Source organism: Simochromis diagramma, unplaced genomic scaffold, assembly GCF_900408965.1.
Source record: "Simochromis diagramma unplaced genomic scaffold, fSimDia1.1 OVJJ01000443.1, whole genome shotgun sequence".
Classification (NCBI taxonomy): domain Eukaryota; kingdom Metazoa; phylum Chordata; class Actinopteri; order Cichliformes; family Cichlidae; genus Simochromis; species Simochromis diagramma.
The window spans coordinates 40,058-66,957 of record NW_024387268.1 but is presented as its reverse complement, the minus strand read 5'-3'; the positions used below and the strand labels follow the sequence as shown (position 1 = coordinate 66,957).

The window sequence follows — 26,900 nt, the reverse complement described above, 5'->3', positions numbered from 1 at the left end:
GGACAACAACAACACCTACGCCAGAATGCTGTTTATAGACTTCAGTTCAGCATTCAATACAATCCACCCCTCACAACTCATCAGGAAACTGACAGACCTGGGCATCAGTTCCCTCATCTGCAAATGGTTACTGGACTTCCTGACCAACCGCCCCCAACATGTCCGGCTGGATAACCACTGCTCATCTACCATCACAATGAACACCGGTGTACCACAAGGCTGTGTGACGAGCCCTTTCCTCTACTCCCTCTTCACCCACGACTGCAGACCTGCTGATGGTTCCAACACCATCATTAAGTTTGCAGATGACACCACGGTGATTGGCCTCATCAGTGACAACGATGAGGCCGCCTACAGGGAGGAGGTGGATCGTCTGGCTGAGTGGTGCGACAGAAACAACCTGCTGCTTAACACCGAGAAGACCAAGGAGCTCATCGTGGACTACAGGAGGAATGCTGACCCACATCCACCCATCCACATTAAGGGGACGGCTGTGGAGCGTGTGAGCAGCTTCAAGTTCCTGGGAGTCCACATCTCCGAGGATCTCACCTGGACGACCAACTGCTCCAAGCTGGTCAAGAAGGCTCACCAGCGCCTCTTCTTCTTGAGGACTCTGAGGAAGAACCACCTGTCCTCAGACATCCTGGTGAACTTCTACCGCTGCACCATCGAGAGCATCCTGACCAACTGTATAACAGTCTGGTACGGGAACTGCTCTGCCTCGGACCGGAAGGCGTTGCAGAGGGTCGTGAAAACTGCCCAGCGCATCGCCGGAGCACCACTTCCTGCCATAAAAGACATCTACAGGAAGCGGTGTCTGAAAAGGGCTGGGAAAATCATCAAAGACCCCAGTCACCCATCACATGGACTCTTCACCCTCCTGCCCTCTGGGAGGCGCTACAGGAGCCTCCGGACTAAGACCACCAGGTACCGGAACAGCTTCTTCCCCACAGCTGTCAGACTCCTGAACTCTGCCTCCTGACATCTGACCCACGTTAAACTCATGGACTGAACATACACACACCCACAATGGACAACTGTACCCTCAAACACACAATAATAACATGGACTGAACCACCACTCACAACCACCAGCACTTTATATAGCCTCTGTAGAAACTATCTACACCCTCACTTATCTTAACTGCACTACTGTATAGCTCTGTGTAAATAATCATTCTGTACATTCGATAATCTTAATCCTACAACTGTTTACAACTTGCATAGTTCCCATTTCTGTATAGCTGTATATCTCAGATTCTGTAAAGTTATTTATTTCATATTCTGTATAGTTTTTCATATTTATATCCTGTTCATAGCTTGTACTCACTACAGCCTGTACATACTTATAGTTATAGAATATTCACAACATACTTCATACCGTGTACATTATAACATTCCATAATAGACCCATTTCTGTAATATACTCACATATCTATATTATTGCTAATATATATTGTAATATATCTATATCACTAAAGCACTTCTGGATGGATGCAAACTGCATTTCGTTGCCCTGTACCTGTGCATGTGCAATGACAATAAAGTTGAATTCTAATTCTAATTCTATTTTCTTTATGATTACAATTTGTGCACCATTAACCACTAAATTAGGAACATTATTGTCAAGCTCCTGCTTCGCTGACCCAGTGTTTTGTGCATTATTGTTCAGGTTTATTCATTTATATAGCACATTTACAATCAACAGGGTTGATCAAAGTGCTTAACAATCAGCAAAAAACAGCAAGAGATTAAAAGTTAACAAACAAACAACAAACAAACATCAAAGGTGACATAAAACAGGCCTGATGATAGTTAAAACTCATTTGATCAAAAAGTAAAAAATGGAGTTTTAAGACGCGATTTAAAAGAAGTACAGACTCAGAAGTGCGAACAGAAGCAGGGAGACTATTCCAGAGTGTAGGTGCTGCAATTGCAAAGGCCCGATCACCTCTGGACTTCAGCCGGGGTCTAGGTTGCTCTAAGAGCATCTGGCAAGAGGATCTTAGTGCCCTCCTGGGGTCATACAGGTGGAGGAGTTCAGTCAGCTAACTGGTGCCAAATTGTTTTAAATTTTAAAAGTAAGAAAAGAATTTTAAAATCTATACGGTGTTTGACAGGGAGCCAGTGCAAATTAGCCAGAAGTGGGGTGATATGATCATACTTTCTGGTACCTGTTAGAAAGCGTGCAGCAGCATTTTGAAGTAACTGCAAGCGGTAGAGGGAGGATTGTTGGAGGCCCAGACACAGAGAGTTACAGTAGTTCTGTCTACAGGTGATAAATGCATGAATGAGTTTTTCAAGTACTTTTAGAGGAATATAGGGCTTCGCCTTTGATATCAAACACAACTGATAAAAGCTTGTTTTTACCACTGAGGACACTGGCTTCTCCAATTTCAGAGAGCTATCCAAAAACACTCCAAGGTTTCTTACCGTGTGAGACAGATGCTGGCAAGAGGACCAAGGGTGTCTGTTCACTGACCCAGAGCGGTATGACTGTCAGAGACAATTACTTCAGTTTTATTTTCATTCAAAGTGAGAAAGTTTTGTTATAAACAAACGTTAACATCATGAAGACAGCTGAACAAAGGTTGTAGTGGGTCAGAGACATCCAAGTTCAGGGGGAAGTAAGTTTGGATGTGGTCGGCATAGCAGTGGAAGGAGATGTTATATTTGTTGAAAGCAGAGCCCAAAGGCAGCATGTACAGGCAGAACAAAGTAGGACCAAGAACAGACCCCTGCACTCCACAGTGGACAGGGGCAGAAGAAGAAAAGTACTGGCCCATAGCAAGTCCTCTCTGAAAGAGATGATTTAAACCAAGATAGTACTGTGCCTTTGAGACCAACAACATGCTCCAGCCTCGATAATAAAATGTGGTGATCAACCGTATCTCATGCAGAGGTCAAATCAAGTAAAACCAAAACCACAGAGCAGCCTGAGTCGCCAGTTAAAAGTAAATCATTAAAAACTCTTACTAAAGCCGTTTCTGTGCTGTGGCGAGGTTTAAAACCAGACTGGAACTTTTCACCAATATCGTTAGCGTCTAAGAAGGACTGAAGTTGCTTAAGAACTACTTTTTCCAAAATTTTAGACATAAAAGGGAGTTTGGAACTGAGAAGCGGGAACTTGGCCTTTTATCAGTGAAATACTGTAGGAAGTTATCACAGAGTGCAGGGGAAGCATCTCTATGAGTCATGGCATCAGGGTTAATCATACAGTTAAAGATCTTAAAAAGGACTCGAGGCTTGTGACTGATTGTTGTAATTATACCTGACAGGAAGGCAGACTTGGCAGCTTTAACAGTCTTTTGAAGTTTGTCCTTTTTCCATTTTCTCTCAGTGCGACGGTAGTAGGTAGACGGTAGGTAGTTTCGTTCAACCAGGGTTGATGTAACAGTTTAGTCCTTAGAGGAGCCACGGTATCAAGAACAGAGGAGCAAGCTGAGTTAAACAGATGACTGAGCTCATCAACCGAAAGATCCTCATTACTGTTAGCATCACAAAGGACAGAGTTGGTAAAAGCAGCAGAGAAAGGAGCAGTGGTCTGGGAATTAATCGTGCACCATTGGTGCAACGGACCCACACCGCTCAGCTCCACATTACACACTGAAACGTTGTTGTTATTCTTTGATTTCTCCTTTGTCTATAACTTCTTGTATTCTGAGTTCTGTTTTTGAATTCTAGTTCTGAGGTTTAGTTCTGTGCCCAGTCTGTTTCCTGTTTTACTTTCATGGTCAGTTATAAAATGTGCTAAATGTGAGATATTTGTTTATCAGAAGCTTTTGCTGTTTGACTGTATTCACTAATGTCTTTGTGTCTGAACGTTCCTGCAGTTGGTTTGTGGTTGATGTGGATTTGCTGCTCATGTGAATCCTCCCACAGTGTTTCATTAGCAGCTGTAACCACAGTGACTCTGATAAAACAGGAATTAGCAGAATCCATCTGATATGAAGCTGTGCTTTGAATACCACTTCCCTCCTCTTTGAAGAGTAGTCAGATATCTGTGTTCAGGTTTTTGTACAGCCTCTTCTACACTTTGTATCACTGTGTTTCTAGAGCACAGTAGTAGAGAGCTGTGTCTGCCAGGGTTAGGGCTGCTATGGTCAGATTAGTTGATGTATCTGTTGTTTGGGATCCATATCGATTATTGGGAATATATCCATAACTATTGTAGTCTTTTGCTCCTTTCCAGAGTATAAACTGAGGAGCCTGAAGGTCAGAATCATGTCTGTACCAGTGAAGTACAGGATCACTATAACTTGTCTCATAGCTACATGTGAGTGTGACAGATTCTCCTTCTGTTTCAGTGACTTCAGCTTGTTGAGGAGTGATTGAGTCTCCAGCTGTTAGTCCTGGAAAAAGAAAGAAGAAAAGTAGTGAAATGCAGTCTGTATATCTGCTTAATGCAGCAGCTTCAACTAAACTTTAATCCCTGTTCTTAAACTCACCTATAATGTGAGATAGAAGCAAAAAGAGGTGCAGCAACATGTCTTTGGAGTTATTAAAGCCAGACAGACAGCACATGAACAATGTTCTTCCACTGCAGCACAATGACCAACAAATAATGTCATTGGATGAGCTCAACTTCAGTGGGCGGGGCCAGTTTAATAGCTCAGCCAATCAAACAGTTTTGTGCTTCCACAGCAGCTCTGTCTCTGTCTCTGATCTTTACTGCTTCATTTCTCTGTTGTCTTTGTCATCAGTCCAATGACACAAGAATCAGAGGTTTAACAGTGTGTGGCTCCCTCTAGTGGATGTTGTGGAGTATTCTGTTGTCTTTGCTCCAAAGGTTTTTGTACAGAGTTTTGCTGTTTCCTGTCACTGTGGGCCTCACAGCACAGTAGTACACAGCAGAGTCAGACACTGCAGCAGAGGAGATAGAGTGAGTCATCAGTGTTTTGTCTTCACTCACTTTAAACGTTATTCCAGGGACTGGATCTGATATTCTGTTTCCTGTTCCAAAATGAGAGATCAGGAACTCTGGTGGTTTTCCAGGATATTGTCGATACCAGAAGAAGTAATCTGTTCCAACAGCAGCTTTGGAGTATTTATAGGACAGAGCAACAGCGCTGGCTTCTAAAGTAAATTCTTTTTCTTTGGTTGGAGTGAGTTCTTCACATCTGATAACTGAAGAAAAAGGAATATCTGTTATTAATCAGTTACACAAAATTTACAGTAATCATTTAATTGAACATAGTTTCCTGTGTAGGTGAGCAGACCTGTGAGAGTGAGAAGAATCAGAGGAAACACACAGTGATGTAATGACAGCATGTTGAGGAACATAAAGTTTGTTTTGTGTTGAACTCTGTTGAATGTGGAGGTTTTTTCTCTCTTCTATAGTTCAGTAACAGCTCAGCTCCTCCCTGAATCTCTGCTCCTCCTCTCTGCTCTGTGTTTGCTGTGTTGCTCAAAGACAGTAATTAGTTCAGGACATGATTTAGTTACATAAAGGTAATAAATAAGTGTGTAATTAATAAATATTGTAAGTAAATTTATTCTAAAATGTTTTGGCTTTGAAATCTGATCAGAGGAAGACGTGTGTCACAAATGATCTCTGTTGTGTTATGCATTGAGCAACAGTAGCGTTTGGCCATGACCCTGTCTTTGGCGTATCTTCTCCGGTAATGTTGTGAACAAATGTTTCAGCAGGAATAAAAGAGGAAGCTCATGTACATGCTCGTGCCTTGGGAAACTTTCATCTTTGTGAGTATTAATATGTTCAGACAGAACGTGGATATGTCTTTGACACCACCTTTTAGCTCATGTAATGTAATGTGCATGTTTTTAAAGTAGGTTAATTATTAAGTCTGGCATTGAGACGTGTGTGTTAGCGAGGAATTTATTTTTCATACAAAAGAAAAAAGCCTTAAGAAGGAAAAGGTTTATAAAGAGCTTCAGTAAAATAAAGAAAAACAAGACTTGCTCCATTTATCAGCTTCAGCTTCCTGCTTCTCATAAAGCACTTTTCTACTTGAGCGCTCAGAGTGCTTCATACAACAGCCTCGTTCACCCTTTCACACACATTTATACTCAAAGAGCAATTTCAGGTTAATCAAAGCCTCCTGTAAAAATCTGTTTTCTAGTTGTAATCTGCTGAATGAATCATCTGCAAGAGATAAAATCATCTATTAAAATATTCTTAATATTCTGTGAGCAAACACAACGGAGAAAAGATGAGTGTTTGGTTTGAAACAGGAATGTTCCCACGGCTGTGTTTCTTCCAGCTCTGCTGCTGCTGCTGCATGACAGGCTTCACCTGAGCTGAACACTGTGATTACAAGACTCAGGAGGAGACTCGTGACGTTATTGTAGCTGCTGAAGTTCGCTGTCACAGCTGTGCCTCATTCTCTCAGAGTCTACAGAGGTTTAACAGTGTGTGGCTCCCTCTAGTGGATGTTGTGGAGTATTCTGTTGTCTTTGCTCCAAAGGTTTTTGTACAGAGTTTTGCTGTTTCCTGTCACTGTGGGCCTCACAGCACAGTAGTACACAGCAGAGTCAGACACTGCCAGCAGAGGAGATCTGAAGGTTCAGACCATTTCTGTCATCGACCATTCTGACAGAAAGTTTGGAATTTGTTGTGTTTTGTGTTCCCAAGTTAAAGGTCAGGAACTCTGGTGGTTTTCCAGGATATTGTCGATACCAGTAGAACTGATCACTTCCAGTTGCTTGTCTGGAGTATCTGTAGGACAGAGTAGCTGTGCTGCCTTCCAAACTGGACTCTTCAGCTTTGCTGGCAGTGAGTTGTTGACAGCTGACACCTAAAGAAACAGAAATCTGTAAATATTATACATAAGATAGGGATGAAGTTTTTTCACATGTACCTGTTTAGAATCAGGATGATTAACAGAGAGTTTCAATAACAGCCCAACAAAGACATGTGGACGGAATCTTTCCTGTGTTGAATGTGGAGGTTTCTCTGTCGCGTCTGCTCTTCAGGCCGCAGCTCAGCTCCTCCTGAATCTCTGTGTCTCCTCTGGTTGTTTTATTTCCTGATCAAATATTGTCACAATGAGACTTTTCTGTGTTCTAACACTCACCTATGCAGTGAGAGAAAAGGTACAAACAGGTAAAGGAACATGTTTCAGGTGCTGAAGTCACACAGCAGATGAACAAAGTTCAGCAGAATGAAAAGACTAAGCAGCCTCTCTGCTGCACAGCCTTCTCCTCAACATCAGGCTGGAGTTCTGCAGAGAAGAGACCATCTCATTGGCTGAGTTCAGCATCAGTGGGTGGAGCCAGACAGAAACCTGTTTAGAGTCTTTATGAACAGCAAAACATCTGCTGGTGTTAAAAGAAACTAAAGAGGTGCAGTTACAAGTACAAGTACATCCAGACAGTGACTTTTACGGCTGGCTTCTCCACATCAGTGTCTGCACAAGTTTCCCGTTCAGACTGTAAAGTTTGGGGAGGAGAGGATTCCCTGGAATCATCAGTGACAGTGAATTCACTGATAACTACACAATTATTTGACAGCAGGGAAAAAAGCATATCTGAACCTGTGTTTATGTTCGGCTGTGATAGTTGTAGCAGTCAGACAGTGCCAGACAGACAGCACATGAACAATGTTCTTCCACTGCAGCACAATGACCAACAAATAATGTCATTGGATGAGCTCAACTTCAGTGGGCGGGGACAGTTTAATAGCTCAGCCAATCAAATAGTTTTGTGCTTCCACAGCAGCTCTGTCTCTGTCTCTGATCTTTACTGCTTCATTTCTCTGTTGTCTTTGTCATCAGTCCAATGACACAAGAATCAGAGGTTTAACAGTGTGTGGCTCCCTCTAGTGGGAGACAGACTCTCCCTCTCTGTCTCCTCTTTGAGTCTCACTTCTCTCACTTCCTCTTCCTCCTCAGAAAAGTGCAATAGTTCTACACAAGTTTGAGCCTTTACTGAAGGGTGAAAGGTCAGTGTAGACTTCTTGCAGTTTATTCCTGAACTGCCAGAAGAAAGCTGCCTCCTTCATTGTTCAGTGAAAAATAAGTGCTGTATCTGCTGTCCTGGTAAACTTTATGTCCCAGTCATCCTTAAAAACAGTTCTTCTTGCTTCATTTAAATGGAAAGTTCACACTGTTTGGTGTTGAAGGTTTTAGAGAGCAGCTTTTGTGTGCTTGTGAATAACACTTTCACATTGCAGAGCTTCATTAGTTAGCTTGCTGACCACAAGAACATCAGCAGAAGCACTTTTTTTAACAGCAGCTCTTTCCTGAATGGACCAGTTTTAGTTGTTGGATCGTTTTTAAGCTGCTTCACTGCTTGGGAATGATCCTTTATTTTCTACAGCACACACTTTAAGTAAGCACCCAGCTCAGCCACAATCATTCAACAGTTATAAATGCAGTGATACTAAAATGAATCAAACATTACTTTGATCAAACTGTGGACCTGCTCTACTCACAACCTCCTGAGTTTCTGTGAAGCAAAACTGATTTTAAAACATGAGTCCAGAGTTTATCATCATCAGTTTTCTTTTAGTGTCTCTGTGTCTCCAGAACTCGATGCCATATTCAATCATTTTATCCTTTAAAAACCTGGAACGAGCAATCCATGCGTTCGTCTTATCTCAACTGGATCACTGTAATTCACTACACGTTAGTGTCAGTCGGTCCAGTCTGGCACGGCTTGTACAAAAAGCTGCAGCCTGCCTTTTGACTCGTGTGAAGAGACTCCAACATATTACTCTTGTGCTTGCTTCCCTTCATTGGCTTCCAGTGCGTTTTAGAATTAAATTCAAATTTTACTTTTGACTTATAAAGTGCTAAATGGTCGGGCACCAGACTATCTGTCTGACCTTTTGCAGCTTTATACGCCCTTGGAGAGCCCTTCGATCAAGTGATCATTTGCTCCTTACCTTACGCAAGTCTAGACTGGTTCACACAGGGGATCGGGCGTTTGCGGTTGTAGCGCTGAAAATGTGGAACGACCTCTCCACATTAGAAAGGCCCCAACTGTTACTCTGTTACTCATCTTAAAACATATGTTTTCTCTTTGGCTTTCTATACTGAATGAGAGGTACCAATTTTCTTTTACTTTCCTTACCTATTGTGATGTCATTGCCACTGTTTCATTACTACTTTGTGCAGCACTTTGGTCAACTTTCTGTTGCTATTAAATGTGCTTTATAAATAAATAAATGAAAGGAAAGGATTTCTGGACGGGTGTCCAGGCCTCCTTAAGCGCAGTCTTTAACACTCAAATACTTCTAGATTTGAAGGTTCTACACATGGGTCTGGTCCCTTTTCTGGACGGTAGGAGTGAGATTAAGTTGGTGCAATTACTCTTGGTGGCAAGTAAAAAACAATTACACAAAGATGGTTAAGCCGAGTTCAACCTACCCTGGATCACTGGTTTGGTATCACTTTAGAGATATTTAGGATGGAAAAACTGACATATCAGTATCAAAAGGCCAAATTCTACTAAATTTGGAACAATTACCCCCACAAGAGCTGACTTTACTTAATCTCACTGGTACTTGTACTTTTGTAACATACTTATCACGTTTCTGACCATTGTTTATTCATTTATTTTATTAACTTATTTTTCCACCCGTTCTTTTTCGTCTCCCTGACAGCAGTACAGGCAACCCCCGAGTTCGTGTTTATAGTTCCATATAAGGTGTTCTACCCTCACGTGATATGAGCCCCCTTCTAGAGAACATGTGAACCTTTATGACATTTATTTAACAGGCAACTCTCCTAGTAATATCCATTAGAGGATAATAGAGGTACCGCCCCTGATCTCCACGCAACATTGTAGAGGCGTGTCAACCAGGACAGCCCTACAACATCCAGACTTTCAGACTATTTACAGAACAATCAGCTGTTCTGCATCAAATCTGATGCCACACAAATTATTTGTGCCACTCCAAAAAATAATTCCTGTCCACTATGAGATGAAGAAGAACAACAGCCTGATACCTGCAGGCCTGACAGCAGCAGATGTATCACTGCTGTAACACCTGTAACACTCAGCAGTCGCCTCATTGTTCTGACACACACCAAAAAAACTACTGACTACACTACACACTAACTACACACTAACTACACAAGATTTGTGCTAAACGTCGCAAATCTCTCACATCTCAAACACGCCGTCACTCCTAAAACTTCCCCCTCCCTAAACAACTAAATGCCATGTTGCCATATCATTTTTTATTGGTCGACGTGGTACATTTTTCCACCAATAGGAAAGGGCGGGGGGTTTATTGGTGTTGTTTTTGCTCACAGGCTTTCGAGCGTTTTCCTTATAAAACGGCGTTTTTACCGTTTCTTCCCGCAGTAAATATAAACAACGACAGTATTCAGGAAGAAAAACAAACATTGCAGATATTTTATCATAACTCTGGTTTTACGTGGCCGATCAACACAATTTAAAAACTGGTATAAAGTCCACACTTTTCCCATCAGTTGTTCCGTCTGTCCTGCTCACATCTCCAATGGTTGTACACGTTGTCATTAACGTGGCTTCACTCCACATCAGCTGCTTTGCTCGCTAAAACACCGGTGTCGGCACATAAGGACGCCGTCATAGCCTGTCAATGACGTTGAATAGCTGCGTATATACGAATGTGAATCGCGTGATTGGCTGGAACAGCCAGTCACCGGTCACTTACTGACTCACACTGCAAAACAGAATGAATTGTTGACATATTTATTTTAATTTCAATTCAGGTTAGATTTTTTTTTGTGTGCCACGCAGATCTTCTGTACGCGATTGTGCATGCACGCAGCTTAGAGGGGACATTGTGTACACTGATGACAGACTGTCAAGGTAAACAGGAAGTACACAGAGATGCAGACTGAAGAGAGAGTATGGAGGAACGTGAGGAAGAGCCAAGACACAAGGGGGGAATCTAATAAACAAAAATAAACAGAACACCCTAGGAACCATAGAATAAATCCTTAAAATAACAAATGAAATTAACAATAATACAAAAACACAAGAAAACTGAGAGCGCTGGGTCAAAATAAACCAGGACCATGGCACCTGTTGAGAGATAAAAAAGGGAAAACAAGCAAAAATAGAGCAACACAATACACACAACATCACTGCGATAACCTAAATAAATGTAAGTAACAGTAAATACTAAATATTGAAATTGTTGTGCAGCATGCAAGCGCGACAGCGCACAATGTGCTTTGAGGTAGCAGCCAAGAAAGGTGTAGTTTGTGAACACCCGTGTGTACACCTGTGTGCGCACCTGTCCGGACGGGCGCACTTGTATTAAAAAGGTTTCTCCGTGTAATGATCTGCTAGAGGGTGTTTGGGGGCCACAGCCCCGTCCTCCAGGGTATGAAGCAGGCATGGAGGAGATCCAGGCCCCGGGCACACACAGACACAAACGTGCATTCCTACCCTCATGCACACATATGCAAATACTTGGCACTCACCCAACGAGGAGACAAACAGAAATGGACACTGTACACACAATCACATTTCCCACACATACTCTATACCCCAGGACCAAGACTCAACATTTCTAATGAAAGAAAACTGTCTGGATCTTTGGTTGATTGAGAAGCCTGAGATGAAGATTGCTGCCACACAGTCACAATTTTCAGGTGACTAAGCAGAATATGTGCTTTGATTGCATGCATAGTTTTGAATATGAAACAGGTAGAGCTCTGGAGCTAAAAGACTGTAAGTATTCAAGCAAAAAACGTCAGAGGGCAGACAGAACAGCAATGGGAACAGGAAGTGCTACGGTATGGCAGTGAGAGCCAACAGCATTTGACAGCTTTCCCACATGCTTCAAGAGAACACATCTGCTTTGTGTGCGCTACAATGTTCAAGTAAATCTTTCTCCAGTGTCTCGTAACAGTACGATTTCTCACCTTTGACCACTGATGTATAGTTTTTGTGAGAATACAATCTTTGTTGGTTTGCTTCTATTTCTTTTCCACTTTCAGCTTAAGAGAAGGACATGATGTCACTATAAATGTCATTTATACTTAGAGGGCTTTGTTGTCTCTCACCACTGTAACAGGTAACAAGTATTAAATACATAGAAACATGGACTGAACCAACACTGCAACACTTCAACGTTACAATTCTGAAGCCACAAATAACTGGTGCAGACTGAGTCAAAGGTCAGAATATGACCTAAAGAATACACAATTTTTCAATAACAATTAGTTAAAGACACAGAACAAAATAATGGAGGTCAGAGAGAAAAAAAGTTCTTTGGTTAATTTGTTTCCTTAAGGAGCTGAAACACACTTCTGCAAGGCAAACAGGAGAAGTCTCATTAGAGAATTTGAAAGCTTCATCACTGCCGAAAAACAGATATAATCAGGCTGATCCTGCACAGTGTGACATTCAAGAAACCCACTGAAGCTCTACTTTAAATCTGCATTAATTATTTTTTAAGCTTGGCTTTACACACATTATTTTCCCAACCAATATTTCAGCTCTATGACCTCTGACCTGTGGGAATCTTCATGTGGACCACTAAATGATTTCTGTGTGTGAACATTTTCCCGTAGGTTTTACAGTGGTACGGTTTATCACCAGCATGGCTTCTCATAACAAACCAAGACTTTCAGTCAAACTTTTGCCACATGTTTTACAGGAATATGGTTTCTCCCCTGTATGCACTGCTTTATACCTTTTAAGTGCTGATGAGGCAGATAATCTTTTCCTGCAGGTTTTACAGTTTTACAGTGTTCCTCACCTGCGTGGATTCTGATGTGGGCCAACTCCTTATAGTAAAACAGTTCCCACATGTTTTACATGAATATGGTTTTTCACCTGTGTGAGTTTTCATATGGGTCAAGAAATTACTATTTTTACCAAAATGTTTCCCACAAGTTTCACAATGATATGGTTTCTCATCTGTGTGGATTCTTCATGATGGACTTTTTCTTAAAGACTTTTCCACAAATGTCACATGTCACAAAGTTTTTATCAGCATCAGTGTTACACTGGCTCTGATTCTACTTAACATCTAAACATTTCTTCAATTTCAGCTGAGAAACTCCTATCTCTGTCTCTCTCACGGTTTTTTCCCCACATTGTGCATCATGGAGGTTGGATGACTGGACTACAGAGCAAAGCACAACCAAGTAGTAGCCACTGGTGCCTGTCATTAAATTTTGTTGTCTCAGTGCCACAGCTTGTCTTTTCTCTTCCTAGGCTTCCCACCCGACCTGCAGAGGCAGATGACTGCCCCTGTCTTAGCCTGATTCTCTTGGAGGGCTCTTCCTGATAATAAGGAGTTCTTCCTTCAAACCTTTGTCAGGCGCTTCCTCTCAGATTTTCAGTTTTCTTTCTGATACTGTATTGTAGTGTCTTTGTCTCGCAGTAAAAGAAGCTTTTGTGACTTGTTGTGGAGCAGGACCAATGAATTAAAAAAAAAAAATGCAAACTTTCAGTGATCACAGAGAGCAAGTCTGTTAAAAACTACTGTGTAAAGCAGTCTATGAATATCACATTATAGCGGCTGTTTTTATGTATTTCTTCTTCGTCCTTCTGTTTCAGTGACTTCAGTTTGTTGAGGAGTGATTGAGTCTCCAGCTGTTAGTCCTGGAAAAAGAAAGAAGAACAGTAGTGAAATGCAGTCTGTATATCTGCTTAATGCAGCTGCTTCAACTAACGTTTAATCCACATGAACAATGTTCTTCCACTGCAGCACAATGACCAACAAATAATGTCATTGGATGAGCTCAGGTTCAGTGGGCGGGGCCAGTTTAATAGCGCAGCCAATCAAATAGTTTTGTGCTTCCACAGCAGCTCTGTCTCTGTCTCTGATCTTTACTGCTTCATTTCTCTGTTGTCTTTGTCATCAGTCCAATGACACAAGAATCAGAGGTTTAACAGTGTGTGGCTCCCTCTAGTGGATGTTGTGGAGTATTCTGTTGTCTTTGCTCCAAAGGTTTTTGTACAGAGTTTTGCTGTTTCCTGTCACTGTGGGCTGCAGAGCACAGTAGTACACAGCAGAGTCAGACAGCTGAAGCTTCTGGATCTTCAGAGGAACTGATCTGATGCTGGAATCCAGTGTGGATGAAAATCTCTCCTTGAACTCGTCTGCTGTGTTTCCTTGATCCCCACTATAGCGCATCAGCGTGAATTTGGGGCTGTTGTTTCCATCCTGTTTGTACCAGAAGAGATTATTACTTGTTGTACTGCTGTTATACTGACAGCCAAGTGTTACTGTGCCTCCTGCAGCAGCAGTCTCTTCTCCTTTTGCTTGCAGCACGTTGTCTTTTTGTGCTCTGCATTCTGTAAAACACCAACAAACAGTATCAGTGTGCTGTTAAAGAATCACGTCAATGTTGATATCAAAGAAACAGAGTTGTGTTCATACCGAGGCACATAGCAGCCAGCAGCACTGAGATGAACAGAGGCGTCATATCTGCAGTGTAGAGTAACTGTGAGCTACAGCAAGTATAAAGAAGCTGTGATCTCTCTGTTTAGTCTTCATCAACACTAAGTTGGTGGATTAGAAGGAGGAGCCTGATCACAGTGACAGGACTCATTCACAGCCCTGTGTTATTCCCCCTGCTGACAGCTTCACACTCAGCACGTCTTTCTGCTGCTTTCAGTGGAGATCTTGTCTTGGATGTAGGTTTGTAGGTTCTCAGTCACCCTTGTCGTGGTAGTCTTAAGAGCTTGAAAGGACGGCGGCTGGACTTCATTATATTATCTGAAAACGTCTCAAAGCTCATCCAAGAAGCTTCTTCAGTTCTAAATCCAAATGGTGGAGAGTCCCAGGGACTTAAAGCTCAGTGGGAGTTGCCCTTTAAGAAGGTCGTTGATCCATGATTAATGATGTTTGTCATCGCGAGCCAAGGTGGGAATCATCACGACCAGAGGTTCCAGTGAAACCATTCTGAGACCTCGTCCTATCATCTGATCTATTGAGATCACCTGACACAAGATGTGAGTGGGGGTGAGGCGTCTGGGAAGGATCTCACACTACACTGTAGGTAGCAGACGGTTGGCGCCATAAGCCCCGCCCTCTATTTAAAGGGGGTCGTTCACAGTGGACACAGATGCTTCTTTCCCTCCTCTTTCAAACCATCTGTCTTCTCTGCCCAGAATGTGAACACTGGCATCCTCAAGAGTCATTTGACCTTTGACCTTTAGGTGCAGATGTATGTGTCCACATGTGTACAATCTAAGATAGATGTTATTCATTGCCTGCAGGTGTCCCTGCTGGAGCTGCAGGAGTTTTCCACAAAAACTTCAGCTGATTGCTGTCACTGCAACATGAATGAAACAAGGAAAAGAAACTCTGCCTGTTTGACTCTGACTTACCTGGTTATTTTCTTTATGATTACAATTTGTGCACCATTAACCACTAAATTAGGAACATTATTGTCAAGGTCCTGCTTCACTGACCCAGTGTTTTGTGCATTATTGTTCAGGTTTATTCATTTATATAGCACATTTACAATCAACAGGGTTGATCAAAGTGCTTAACAATCAGCAAAAAACAGCAAGAGATTAAAAGTTAACAAACAAACACACCAGCAAACATCAAAGGTGACATAAAACAGGCCTGATGATAGTTAAAACTCATTTGATCAAAAAGTAAAAAATGGAGTTTGAAGACGCGATTTAAAAGAAGTACAGACTCAGAAGTGCGAACAGAAGCAGGGAGACTATTCCAGAGTGTAGGTGCTGCAATTGCAAAGGACCGATCACCTCTGGACTTCAGCCGGGGTCTAGGTTGCTCTAAGAGCATCTGGCAAGAGGATCTTAGTGCCCTCCTGGGGTCGTACAGGTGGAGGAGTTCAGTCAGCTAACTGGTGCCAAACTGTTTACAATTTTAAAAGTAAGCAAAACAATTTAAAATCTATACGGTGTTTGACAGGGAGCCAGTGCAAATTAGCCAGAAGTGGGGTGATATGATCAAACTTTCTGGTACCTGTTAGAAAGCATGCAGCAGCATTTTGAAGTACCTGCAAGCGGTAGAGGGAGGATTGTTGGAGGCCCAGACACAGAGAGTTACAGTAGTTCTGTCTACAGGTGATAAATGCATGAATGAGTTTTTCAAGTACTTTTAGAGGAATATAGGGCTTCGCCTTTGATATCAAACACAACTGATAAAAGCTTGTTTTTACCACTGAGGACACTGGCTTCTCCAATTTCAGAGAGCTATCCAAAAACACTCCAAGGTTTCTTACCGTGTGAGAGAGAAGCTGGCAAGAGGACCAAGGGTGTCTGTTCACTGACCCAGAGCGGTATGACTGTCAGAGACAATTACTTCAGTTTTATTTTCATTCAAAGTGAGAAAGTTTTGTTATAGCCAAACGTTAACATCATGAAGACAGCTGAACAAAGGTTGTAGTGGGTCAGAGACATCCAAGTTCAGGGGGAAGTAAGTTTGGATGTGGTCGGCATAGCAGTGGAAGGAGATGTTATATTTGTTGAAAGTAGAGCCCAAAGGCAGCATGTACAGGCAGAACAAAGTAGGACCAAGAACAGACCCCTGCACTCCACAGTGGACAGGGGCAGAAGAAGAAAAGTACTGGCCCATAGCAAGTCCTCTCTGAAAGAGATGATTTAAACCAAGATAGTACTGTGCCTTTGAGACCAACAACATGCTCCAGCCTCCATAATAAAATGTGGTGATCAACCGTATCGAATGCAGAGGTCAAATCAAGTAAAACCAAAACCACAGAGCAGCCTGAGTCGTCAGTTAAAAGTAAATCATTAAAAACTCTTACTAAAGCCGTTTCTGTGCTGTGGCGAGGTTTAAAACCAGACTGGAACTTTTCACCAACATCGTTAGCGTCTAAGAAGGACTGAAGTTGCTTAAGAACTACTTTTTCCAAAATTTTAGACATAAAAGGGAGTTTGGAACTGAGAAGCGGGAACTTGGCCTTTTATCAGTGAAATACTGTAGGAAGTTATCACAGAGTGCAGGGGAAGCATCTCTATGAGTCATGACATCAGGGTTAATCATAGAGTTAAAGATCTTAAAAAGGACTCGAGGCTTGTGCCTGATTGTTGTTATTATACCTGTCAGGAAGGCAGACTTGGCAGCTTTAACAGTTTTTTGAAGTTTGTCCTTTTTCCATTTTCTCTCATTGCGACGGTAGTAGGTAGACGGTAGGTAGTTTGGTTCAACCAGGGTTGACGTAACAGTTTAGTCCTTAGAGGAGCCACGGTATCGAGAACAGAGGAGCAAGCTGAGTTAAACAGATGAGCGAGCTCATCAACCGAAAGATCCTCATTACTGTTAGCATCACAAAGGACAGAGTTGGTAAAAGCAGCAGAGAAAGGAGCAGTGGTCTGGGAATTAATCGTGCACCATTGGTGCAACGGACCCACACCGCTCAGCTCCACGTTACACACTGAAACGTTGTTGTTATTCTTTGATTTCTCCTTTGTCTATAACTTCTTGTATTCTGAGTTCTGTTTTTGAATTCTAGTTCTTAGGTTTAGTTCTGTGCCCAGTCTGTTTCCTGTTTTACTTTCATGGTCAGTTATAAAATATGATAAATGTGAGATATTTGTTTATCAGAAGCTTTTGCTGTTTGACTGTATTCACTAATTTGTTTGTGTCTGAACGTTCCTGCAGTTGGTTTGTGGCTGATGTGGATTTGCTGCTCATGTGAATCCTCCCACAGTGTTTCATTAGCAGCTGTAACCACAGTGACTCTGATAAAACAGGAATTAGCAGAATCCATCTGATATGAAGCTGTGCTTTGAATACCACTTCCCTCCTCTTTGAAGAGTAGTCAGATATCTGTGTTCAGGTTTTTGTACAGCCTCTTCTACACTTTGTATCACTGTGTTTCTAGAGCACAGTAGTAGAGAGCTGTGTCTGCCAGGGTTAGGGCTGTTATGCGCAGAGTAGTTGATTTATCTGTTGTTTGGGATCCATATCGTTTATCAGGAATATATTCACCCGTGTATCCTTTTGCTCCTTTCCAGAGTATAAACTGAGGAGCCTGAAGGTCAGAATCATGTCTGTACCAGTGAAGCTCAACACCATCTGCATCTGTCTCATAGCTACATGTGAGTGTGACAGATTCTCCTTCTGTTTTAGTGACTTCAGCTTGTTGAGGAGTGATTGAGTCTCCAGCTGTTAGTCCTGGAAAAAGAAAGAAGAAAAGTAGTGAAATGCAGTCTGTATATCTGCTTAATGCAGCAGCTTCAACTAAACTTTAATCCCTGTTCTTAAACTCACCTATAATGTGAGATAGAAGCAAAAAGAGGTGCAGCAACATGTCTTTGGAGTTATTAAAGCCAGACAGACAGCACATGAACAATGTTCTTCCACTGCAGCACAATGACCAACAAATAATGTCATTGGATGAGCTCAACTTCAGTGGGCGGGGCCAGTGTAATAGCTCAGCCAATCAAACAGTTTTGTGCTTTATTAGATTATTCTGTTATCATATGTTACCTTATATATGTAATCAAAGTAGTTGAATTAGAATACTGCTGTAGATCATATTATACCCTTTAATATAGAGTGTGTGATCTGTATGTAGTTTAGTTCTCATTATACTTTTGAGTTAAAAGAACATATTCACATATTAGTTTATTAGATAAGTGTGCATCACTCTGTATCCTTGATCTGCTGTGAATGTGTTACATGCTTAATTGTTGAATCATGAAGAGAAGATTGTAAGCAGGAGACTCTGTGTCTAAGACAGGGGAGATAGACAGACCACATTCCACACCCCCACCTTACAGAAAGCAGAGAAACAACTGCCGAGGTCATAACTTAGGCGCTGTAACAGAGAAAGAATGTGATGTTTTGGCTTTTACGACTAGATGGGGGCCACTAGAGACTATAAAAAGCTGAGCAACCCGTCACCATTTTGAGACTTGCTGTGACCCTCTTCAGGCATGTCTCCCCATCATGATGGTCCTTATGCTCTTAAGTGTTGAATTGTATGGAAATAAATGATTGTTGATTGAGCATAAATACACCGAGTATTGTCCTTCCTTCAGCCCAAAGATTCAAAGAATTGGGAGATTTCAACAACTTGGTGCCGTGTGACCCGGATCTTTGGTGTGCTGAGGAGGTGCAGATTTGGCCTTTGGTGAGATCGTGGGGCAAGGTGAACAGAAGGCCGGCCTAAAACAGAAAGGTAAGCACAGCCTGTTGTATTACAAATACCAAATGTGCATATTGGGCTTTCCAAATTAATCTGTTCGCTGAGTCACATGTATTTTCACAGTAAATTTGTCGGTGTCTGGTTTTTGGCGCAAGATACTAACAACATAAGTTGAGGCTGAATTCCAGTGTGTTAAATAAACTGCTTCTACCGAGATACTAATAACATACTACGTTGGACTAGTTGCAGCCACTTTACCTTCCACATTTAATTTTGTCTATTACTGGCTTCTGTAGCAATAATACGTTAGAATTTCTTCTGAAGACGCGGCCATTAGTTCAGTACATTGAAGTTGAGGTTTTGAAGTTGTTTATGGTGTCGGTTACGTCCTGGCTCTTGCCGGCTATGAAATAGAAGTTGATTTAAGGAAAAGCAGATGCTGGCTCACGGTGCAGTTGAACGCTGGCAACGCGAGAGCGAAACACGTCCGTAGGTTTGGTTTATGATACGGCCGTGTTCCGGTGGTACGGCCGTGGAGTGCAGTAGTGGTTGGTGCTAGTTTTAGTACATTGGATAGAGGTTTGACGGTGGTTTGTGGCGTCAGTCGAGTCTCAAGGGCTGCGGTCATAAAACAAAGTAAAATTTTACTTGCCAAGAAGTACATAGAGCAAAACCTGGTTTATGATGTCAGGTATAACTTCGGGGATGCAAGCATCACTTTTATGATGCGACTTTGCCCCGTTGTGGCGGTCATAAGCGCAGAGAAAGGGGTATTTTGGTCTATGGTGCAGTGTGCTTTAAGAAGATCTAACAGTTGAGCTCAGAGGTTTCTGTGTAAAATTCTGCTGATGAGAGGCGCTCTCTGTGTGTCTCACTGATGGTGAAACGCGCTGTGTGTGTAAGGCGCGCTCTGGCTGTGTGTGAGGCGCGCGCTGAGTGTGTTTCTGTGTGTGAAGTCTGAACACAGTGACAGTGACGGTTGATGTGTTTGATTAGGAGGACACTAGAGCAAAGACACATTTTAGGATCAAAGGTTGATGCCTAGTGTACCTGTGGAAATAATTTTGTTCAAGGTGTGGCGACCCTCCTGGTCGTGGACGCGCGGCCAGGCCCAGCGGCGTCTGGATGCCAAGGTGGCAACTTGGGAACTGAGGACTCCCGCATTAGCTACAGAATAACACTGGAACCGCAGTGTAATCACGGGTTCACATTTATTCTGGACTAGAACAAGACACATTTTGCGAACAAAGGTTGAGTCTAGATTAGTAAAGAAATAAAAAAGGTTGAATTCCTCGTTTCAGTGGTTTGAAATTGTTGTGTGCCTGTCCCCTGACGAGTGTGAAATTAAATAAAGAGGGAATTTGGAGCCACATAGAGATAGACGGGCATAATTGGGTGTATTACTCTGTGGTGTAATAAAAAAATAAATAAATAAATAAAAAAGAGAGATAGTAAGAGGTGTGTAGTGGAGAATTATGGAGGAGTAGAGAGAGGAATGTGTTGGGAGACTGGCGTGCAGTTTACGCTGTCAAGGTAGGCGTGTTGCCTGCTTATCTGTTTAACAGTGATGAAAATGAAATTAAATAAATCTCTTAGTGTGTTAATACAGGAAGCTGCGGACCTGGACCAACTGCCCCCACAAGCACAGCGGCCGAAGCAAAATTATAAGTAATGGGAACCACACCCAGTAAGAATCAGCAGCTGTGAAACAGACAGCAGCGAGGAGAGAATTAGAGGAGAAATTAAGAGAAGTTTTAACACATAAAATTGGGGCCAACGGACTTGTGGAGGTTGGGAAGGCGTCCGGAGCATCACAACAAAAAGGTGAAACAAGAACACGCACAAGCAGAGAAATCTGAGAGAAAGGCTCCTTTTAAGGTAACGCCTAGTTTGAGAAAAAGATAAAATTAACCTGCTTGCCTACAAATCCACACACACGCAATGAAGAAACAGCTTACACTCATGAACACGTGAAGATTTTCCAGCAAGGCTAAAGCAGCGAAACTTAACATACATCTGTTGTTAAAGGATAAATACATTACTGACAAATAAACTCTCTGGGTTGCAGGACAACAATTTAACTTCAAAGAAAAAGACACTGGTCTGACCAACCAGTGAAGACACGACAAATTTAGGGGTTAAAAGATTCAAATTGTGACATGTTTTCTGCTGATTGATTGATACAAGTGATTACTGAATGAAAGAAAATTTCTTTTTGGGCTTTTAAACATGATCTTAAGAATTTTAGCAAGGTGCATGTTGTCCTGTCAACTTGGTGGGTTAGCAGTTGATTATATCGGGAGAGAAAAAACAAAAAAAAAAAGGGGGAGAGAAGGCTGACACAGGGCCTGGTCCCGGTGTTTCTCCCCTCTCGTTGTAATACAGCCAACACAACATCATTTTCCTGTTCGTTTGCTTTTGTTTTTTGTCTGTTTTTGTTTTTTGTTTTTCTCTATACATATTTAATTACAGGCTGCTTTGCCGGCCCTGAAAGCCGAGGCTGACTGGACTCCTGCTCTCCCCCATACGTGACCCTGACCAAATGCTGCAACAGCTGGACCCACAACAACAACCTGAAAAAGTCAACAGTGCTGCAGGAATGCGATCTCATCCAGCAGAGACGGAGAGCACTAAACCTAAGGCCCGTTTCACTACACGGGGGAAAATTCTCAGACAGCTTCAGCTGACAGAGCTGTGACGAGACGCCCGCCAAGCCCGAAGGAAAAGTAAGGCCGAGCAAAAGAATGCTGACCTTGATAACTTTGCATTCACACTGTGCAGGACAGTGATGGACCAACACGGATGATCGGGCGGCAAAAAGGGCGTGACCGAGACAGGAGGAGTAACTGAGGACAGAAGGCACCTCAGAATGGACAAAAAACACAGAAGAAGATGCAGGTTTCACCTGCGGTGAGCATGGACACTGGAGAAAGGACTGCCCCAATTGGGGTCAGAACCAGGACGGACAGAACTTCGAGTAGCAGCAGCAGCAATGGTCGCAAACGAACTGAAAAGGAGGAGGGCAGGACCCCAGGGCACGCTTCAGGCCGTGGTTTACCCAGAACGCCAGAACAGGAAAGTGATGAACACACACACACACACACACACACACATCTACATGCACTGACTCAGAATGAAGAGAAACACACACACACGTCTACACACACACAGATTCAGAATGAAGTGAAATACACACATGAACACGTGCACTCGTTGAGTGAGTGAGAAATGACACACACACACACACACACACACACGCTGATGCAATGAAGAATGCTTTGCTTATGCTGATATGCAAAATGCTGCACACAAACATCCCAATGCATAATTTTTATGAGGAGCCATTGATTACCATTGATTACTTAGAATGTGTTATATGTCACTCAGAGGGCATTTATGTAGAGTTAAGGAATAAGGTCTAAAACGGTTTGGTTATGAAAATAATGTCTGTGCGTGGTGTCTGTTTATGGCTCAAGGCCTTGATTGAATTCTTTGCTGTGCTCCACACAGCCCTGATGAGGAACAGTGGCACAGAGTGAAAATGATGAATTAATAGTGTAAGTTTAGGTTGGAGTACGGCATTTTCTGTGATTGAGATTTAATTCAAGGAGGAACAAAAGGTGTTACGGCACCTGAGCTTCTCATTCCCACACAATATTGTCCCGGCAGGAAGCAAAACGTTCCTGTGAATTTCTGGTTGATTTTGTGGCTTTGCTTAGCGCTAGCTTGATGTTATCAGTGAGCTTTGGCTTGTGTTCTTTCTCGTAAGCGAGAGAGGGATAGTTTTATGCTTGGACATGTCTGCAACGGGCCCTAGTTTGTGTTATTTTAGTAGTATTTTGTTGGTTATGTCTGTTTTGTTTTTGTTACAGTGCACTGAGATAAAAACATCTGAGAGGTGTGATCCACCGGTGGTGATATGTTGATATTTTGTGAGTTCATGATTTAACAATCAGCTCTTTAAACCAGGCCTGAAAGATTGAAATTTAAAGCGCTATGAAATATTCTTACAAAAACAGTTGAAAAGTGTTTCTCCATGATTGTAATTGGCTTGGGAGAAATTCACTTATATGGGACACTGATCATATGAGAAGTCCTGAGTCTAGAAGGATTGCAGCGAGTCAATCCAGAACAAAAGAACAAAGAATTGTTTCCTTTTAAAATGATGACGTCATCTTGCTGGTGATGGAGGCTCGAATAGGTTGCGCGGGAGACTCCATTATCAGCAACATCTGGTATGAATGTGTGTGAATGAATGCACGTGACTGGACTGTGATGGACTGACGACTAAAAGTTTTGACTGACTTGATACTGAGACAATGACTGCACCCACTTTAGGATTAGTAAATGCCAATAAACAATTCACCCAGCAGACAAGAGAAGGGTGGATGCTTCGTTTTGTTTTGTTTTGTTTTGTTTTTGCAGGAGCAGGAGGATAAGAGAGACTGGAGGAGGAGACTGGAGCTTCACATAAGTATGAACTGCAGACTTAACACTGTGGTTGCTGATTTTGAGTTACTGATGTTTGCATTAAGAAAACTGTGCTATATTAGCTGTGTTTTGATTAAGGTATCATGTTATATTATTGGGAATACCAAATGCTACAGTGGAGGAAAACTTTTGATATCACTCATGACTGGAATATGTTACTATTAACCACAGCAGGCCACTGTAAAGAGTCAATTAAATTTTATAGAAGAAAATCGCCAAAACTTTAACAACACCTATGAATGACTTGCCACATTCAGAATAGAGATATGCAATAACAAACATTGGGCCACGTGATTCAGGTTCTCACTTGAAATAATAAGTTATTAAAAGTAGAATATAATCGACACTTCCCTCCTCTTTGAAGAGTAGTCAGATATCTGTGTTCAGGTTTTTGTACAGCCTCTTCTACACTTTGTATCACTGTGTTTCTAGAGCACAGTAGTAGAGAGCTGTGTCTGCCAGGGTTAGGGCTGTTATGCGCAGAGTAGTTGATTTATCTGTTGTTTGGGATCCATATCGTTTATCAGGAATATATTCACCCGTGTATCCTTTTGCTCCTTTCCAGAGTATAAACTGAGGAGCCTGAAGGTCAGAATGATGTTTGTACCAGTGAAGCTCAACACCATCTGCATCTGTCTCATAGCTACATGTGAGTGTGACAGATTCTCCTTCTGTTTTAGTGACTTCAGGTTGTTGAGGAGTGATTGAGTCTCCAGCTGTTAGTCCTGGAAAAAGAAAGAAGAAAAGTAGTGAAATGCAGTCTGTATATCTGCTTAATGCAGCAGCTTCAACTAAACTTTAATCCCTGTTCTTAAACTCACCTATAATGTGAGATAGAAGCAAAAAGAGGTGCAGCAACATGTCTTTGGAGTTATTAAAGCCAGACAGACAGCACATGAACAATGTTCTTCCACTGCAGCACAATGACCAACAAATAATGTCATTGGATGAGCTCAACTTCAGTGGGCGGGGCCAGTGTAATAGCTCAGCCAATCAAACAGTTTTGTGCTTTATTAGATTATTCTGTTATCATATGTTACCTTATATATGTAATCAAAGTAGTTGAATTAGAATACTGCTGTAGATCATATTATACCCTTTAATATAGAGTGTGTGATCTGTATGTAGTTTAGTTCTCATTATACTTTTGAGTTAAAAGAACATATTCACATATTAGTTTATTAGATAAGTGTGCATCACTCTGTATCCTTGATCTGCTGTGAATGTGTTACATGCTTAATTGTTGAATCATGAAGAGAAGATTGTAAGCAGGAGACTCTGTGTCTAAGACAGGGGAGATAGACAGACCACATTCCACACCCCCACCTTACAGAAAGCAGAGAAAACAACTGCCGAGGTCATAACTTAGGCGCTGTAACAGAGAAAGAATGTGATGTTTTGGCTTTTACGACTAGATGGGGGCCACTAGAGACTATAAAAAGCTGAGCAACCCATCACCATTTTGAGACTTGCTGTGACCCTCTTCAGGCATGTCTCCCCATCATGATGGTCCTTATGCTCTTAAGTGTTGAATTGTATGGAAATAAATGATTGTTGATTGAGCATAAATACACCGAGTATTGTCCTTCCTTCAGCCCAAAGATTCAAAGAATTGGGAGATTTCAACAGCTTCCACAGCAGCTCTGTCTCTGTCTCTGATCTTTACTGCTTCATTTCTCTGTTGTCTTTGTCATCAGTCCAATGACACAAGAATCAGAGGTTTAACAGTGTGTGGCTCCCTCTAGTGGATGTTGTGGAGTATTCTGTTGTCTTTGCTCCAAAGGTTTTTGTACAGAGTTTTGCTGTTTCCTGTCACTGTGGGCTGCAGAGCACAGTAGTACACAGCAGAGTCAGACACTGCAGCAGAGGAGATGCTCATCTTGATTTCTTTTCCCTCCACATGAATCTTCAGTCCACGAATTTTTTCTTCTCCTACTTCTCCTGAAGGTGAGTGAGAGATCAGGAACTCTGGAGGTTTTCCTGGATGTTGTCGATACCAGAAGAAATAATTAGCACCTGTGGTGTATTTGTAGGACAGAGTAACTGTGCTGCCTTCTACACTGGACTCTTCATCTTTGACTGGAGTGAGGTCTTCACATGTGACACCTGAAGGAAGAAATGTTGAATAGTTTCAGTGGATAATCGACATTCATATAAAGATTGAATTGAACATAGTTTCCTGTGTAGGTGAGCAGACCTGTGAGAGTGAGAAGAATCAGAGGAAACACACAGTGATGTAATGACAGCATGTTGAGGAACATAAAGTTTGTTTTGTGTTGAACTCTGTTGAATGTGGAGGTTTTTCTCTCTTCTATAGTTCAGTAACAGCTCAGCTCCTCCCTGAATCTCTGCTCCTCCTCTCTGCTCTCAGTCACTCCTCCTCCTGTGCTTCACACACTTTATAACCAAAATGATTTAAGGGAGCCGTGTGACACGTCACACAAGCAGAAGTCACATTAACGATGTAGACAGAGTCAGAGAGTCGCTGATACTCACACAGTTAAAAAGTCTGAAACTTGAGACATTTGGAGAAAAATGTGTAAGAAGTCCTGAATTCAAGAAACATCTCAGAATAGTTTGTGTATGTTGGGAAGGATTTTTGTTCACAACTGTTTGTTCAAATGAAGCATCATCTTATTTGATTTGATCTTCAAACACAAACCTGAGAGACGTCATGTCTGTGGACACGACATGCAGGAGTGTTGTGGTGCAGCAGCAGTCCCAGTTACAGCTGACACTGTTGGACACAACATCTGTTTTACTTTGTGGCTGTTTGGTCAGTTTGATGGTGTGTGATCCTACAGGAAATATTTACTTTAAGTTACTTTAAAGTTTATTTCAGTGCTTCACTTGTATTAAAGTATATTGTTGATAAAGCATATAGTTAGAGCTGGACCAGTGACCCTGAATCCTCCTTTATTTAATCTGGACGTAGCATTTATGTCCAGATGAACAGAACCAACTTTTGGAGATTTACTTACCTGGATGACTGATCGTGCATCAAGACCTCCTTCAGTTACTCTACAGTCGGTGTCGGCTGCTGGGAGACTCCCATGATGCACTGAGATTTTCTTCTTCACTCACTATGTGTTTATACACCTCTCTGTATTGACTCAGTCGTTATTATTCATCTCTGGCTCTCTTCCACAGTGGGTCTCTGTCCTGTCTTCCTCCCATCACCCCAACAGGTCACAACAGATGAGCCTGGTTCTGCTGGATGTTTCTTCCTGTTAAAAGGGAGTTTTTCCTTCCCACTGTCGCCAAAGTGCTTCCTCATAGCGGGTCATGATTGTCGGGGTTTTCTCTCTTGTATTATTGCAGGGACTTCACAATGTAAAGCAACAACTGCTGTTGTTATATAAATAAAACTGAATCTACCAGAGTGAACATT

General features: G+C 42.0%; 1 long non-coding RNA gene and 2 gene segments (V, D, J or C); 1 reads left to right on the top strand and 2 right to left on the bottom strand.

Annotated features, from left to right (window-relative positions):
- Nucleotides 1-4,842: 4,842 nt before the first annotated feature.
- LOC120715453 lies at nt 4,843-12,721 on the bottom strand (the record flags this gene model as incomplete). The annotated part of the segment is given in 4 exon segments: nt 4,843-5,021; nt 6,656-6,773; nt 10,969-10,982; nt 12,670-12,721. Coding segments are annotated over 4 exon segments (363 nt in total), but the record flags the coding sequence as incomplete, so codon positions are not given.
- Nucleotides 12,722-13,911: 1,190 nt separating this feature from the next.
- Nucleotides 13,912-14,794, bottom strand: LOC120715468 (the record flags this gene model as incomplete). The annotated part of the segment is given in 2 exon segments: nt 13,912-14,216; nt 14,302-14,794. Coding segments are annotated over 2 exon segments (351 nt in total), but the record flags the coding sequence as incomplete, so codon positions are not given.
- A 4,048-nt stretch (nt 14,795-18,842) lies between these two features.
- LOC120715469 lies at nt 18,843-21,833 on the top strand. Its single transcript, XR_005691641.1, has 2 exons — nt 18,843-19,051; nt 21,491-21,833. It is a non-coding gene; the product is annotated as an uncharacterized LOC120715469 (long non-coding RNA).
- The last annotated feature ends 5,067 nt before the right edge of the window (nt 21,834-26,900 follow it).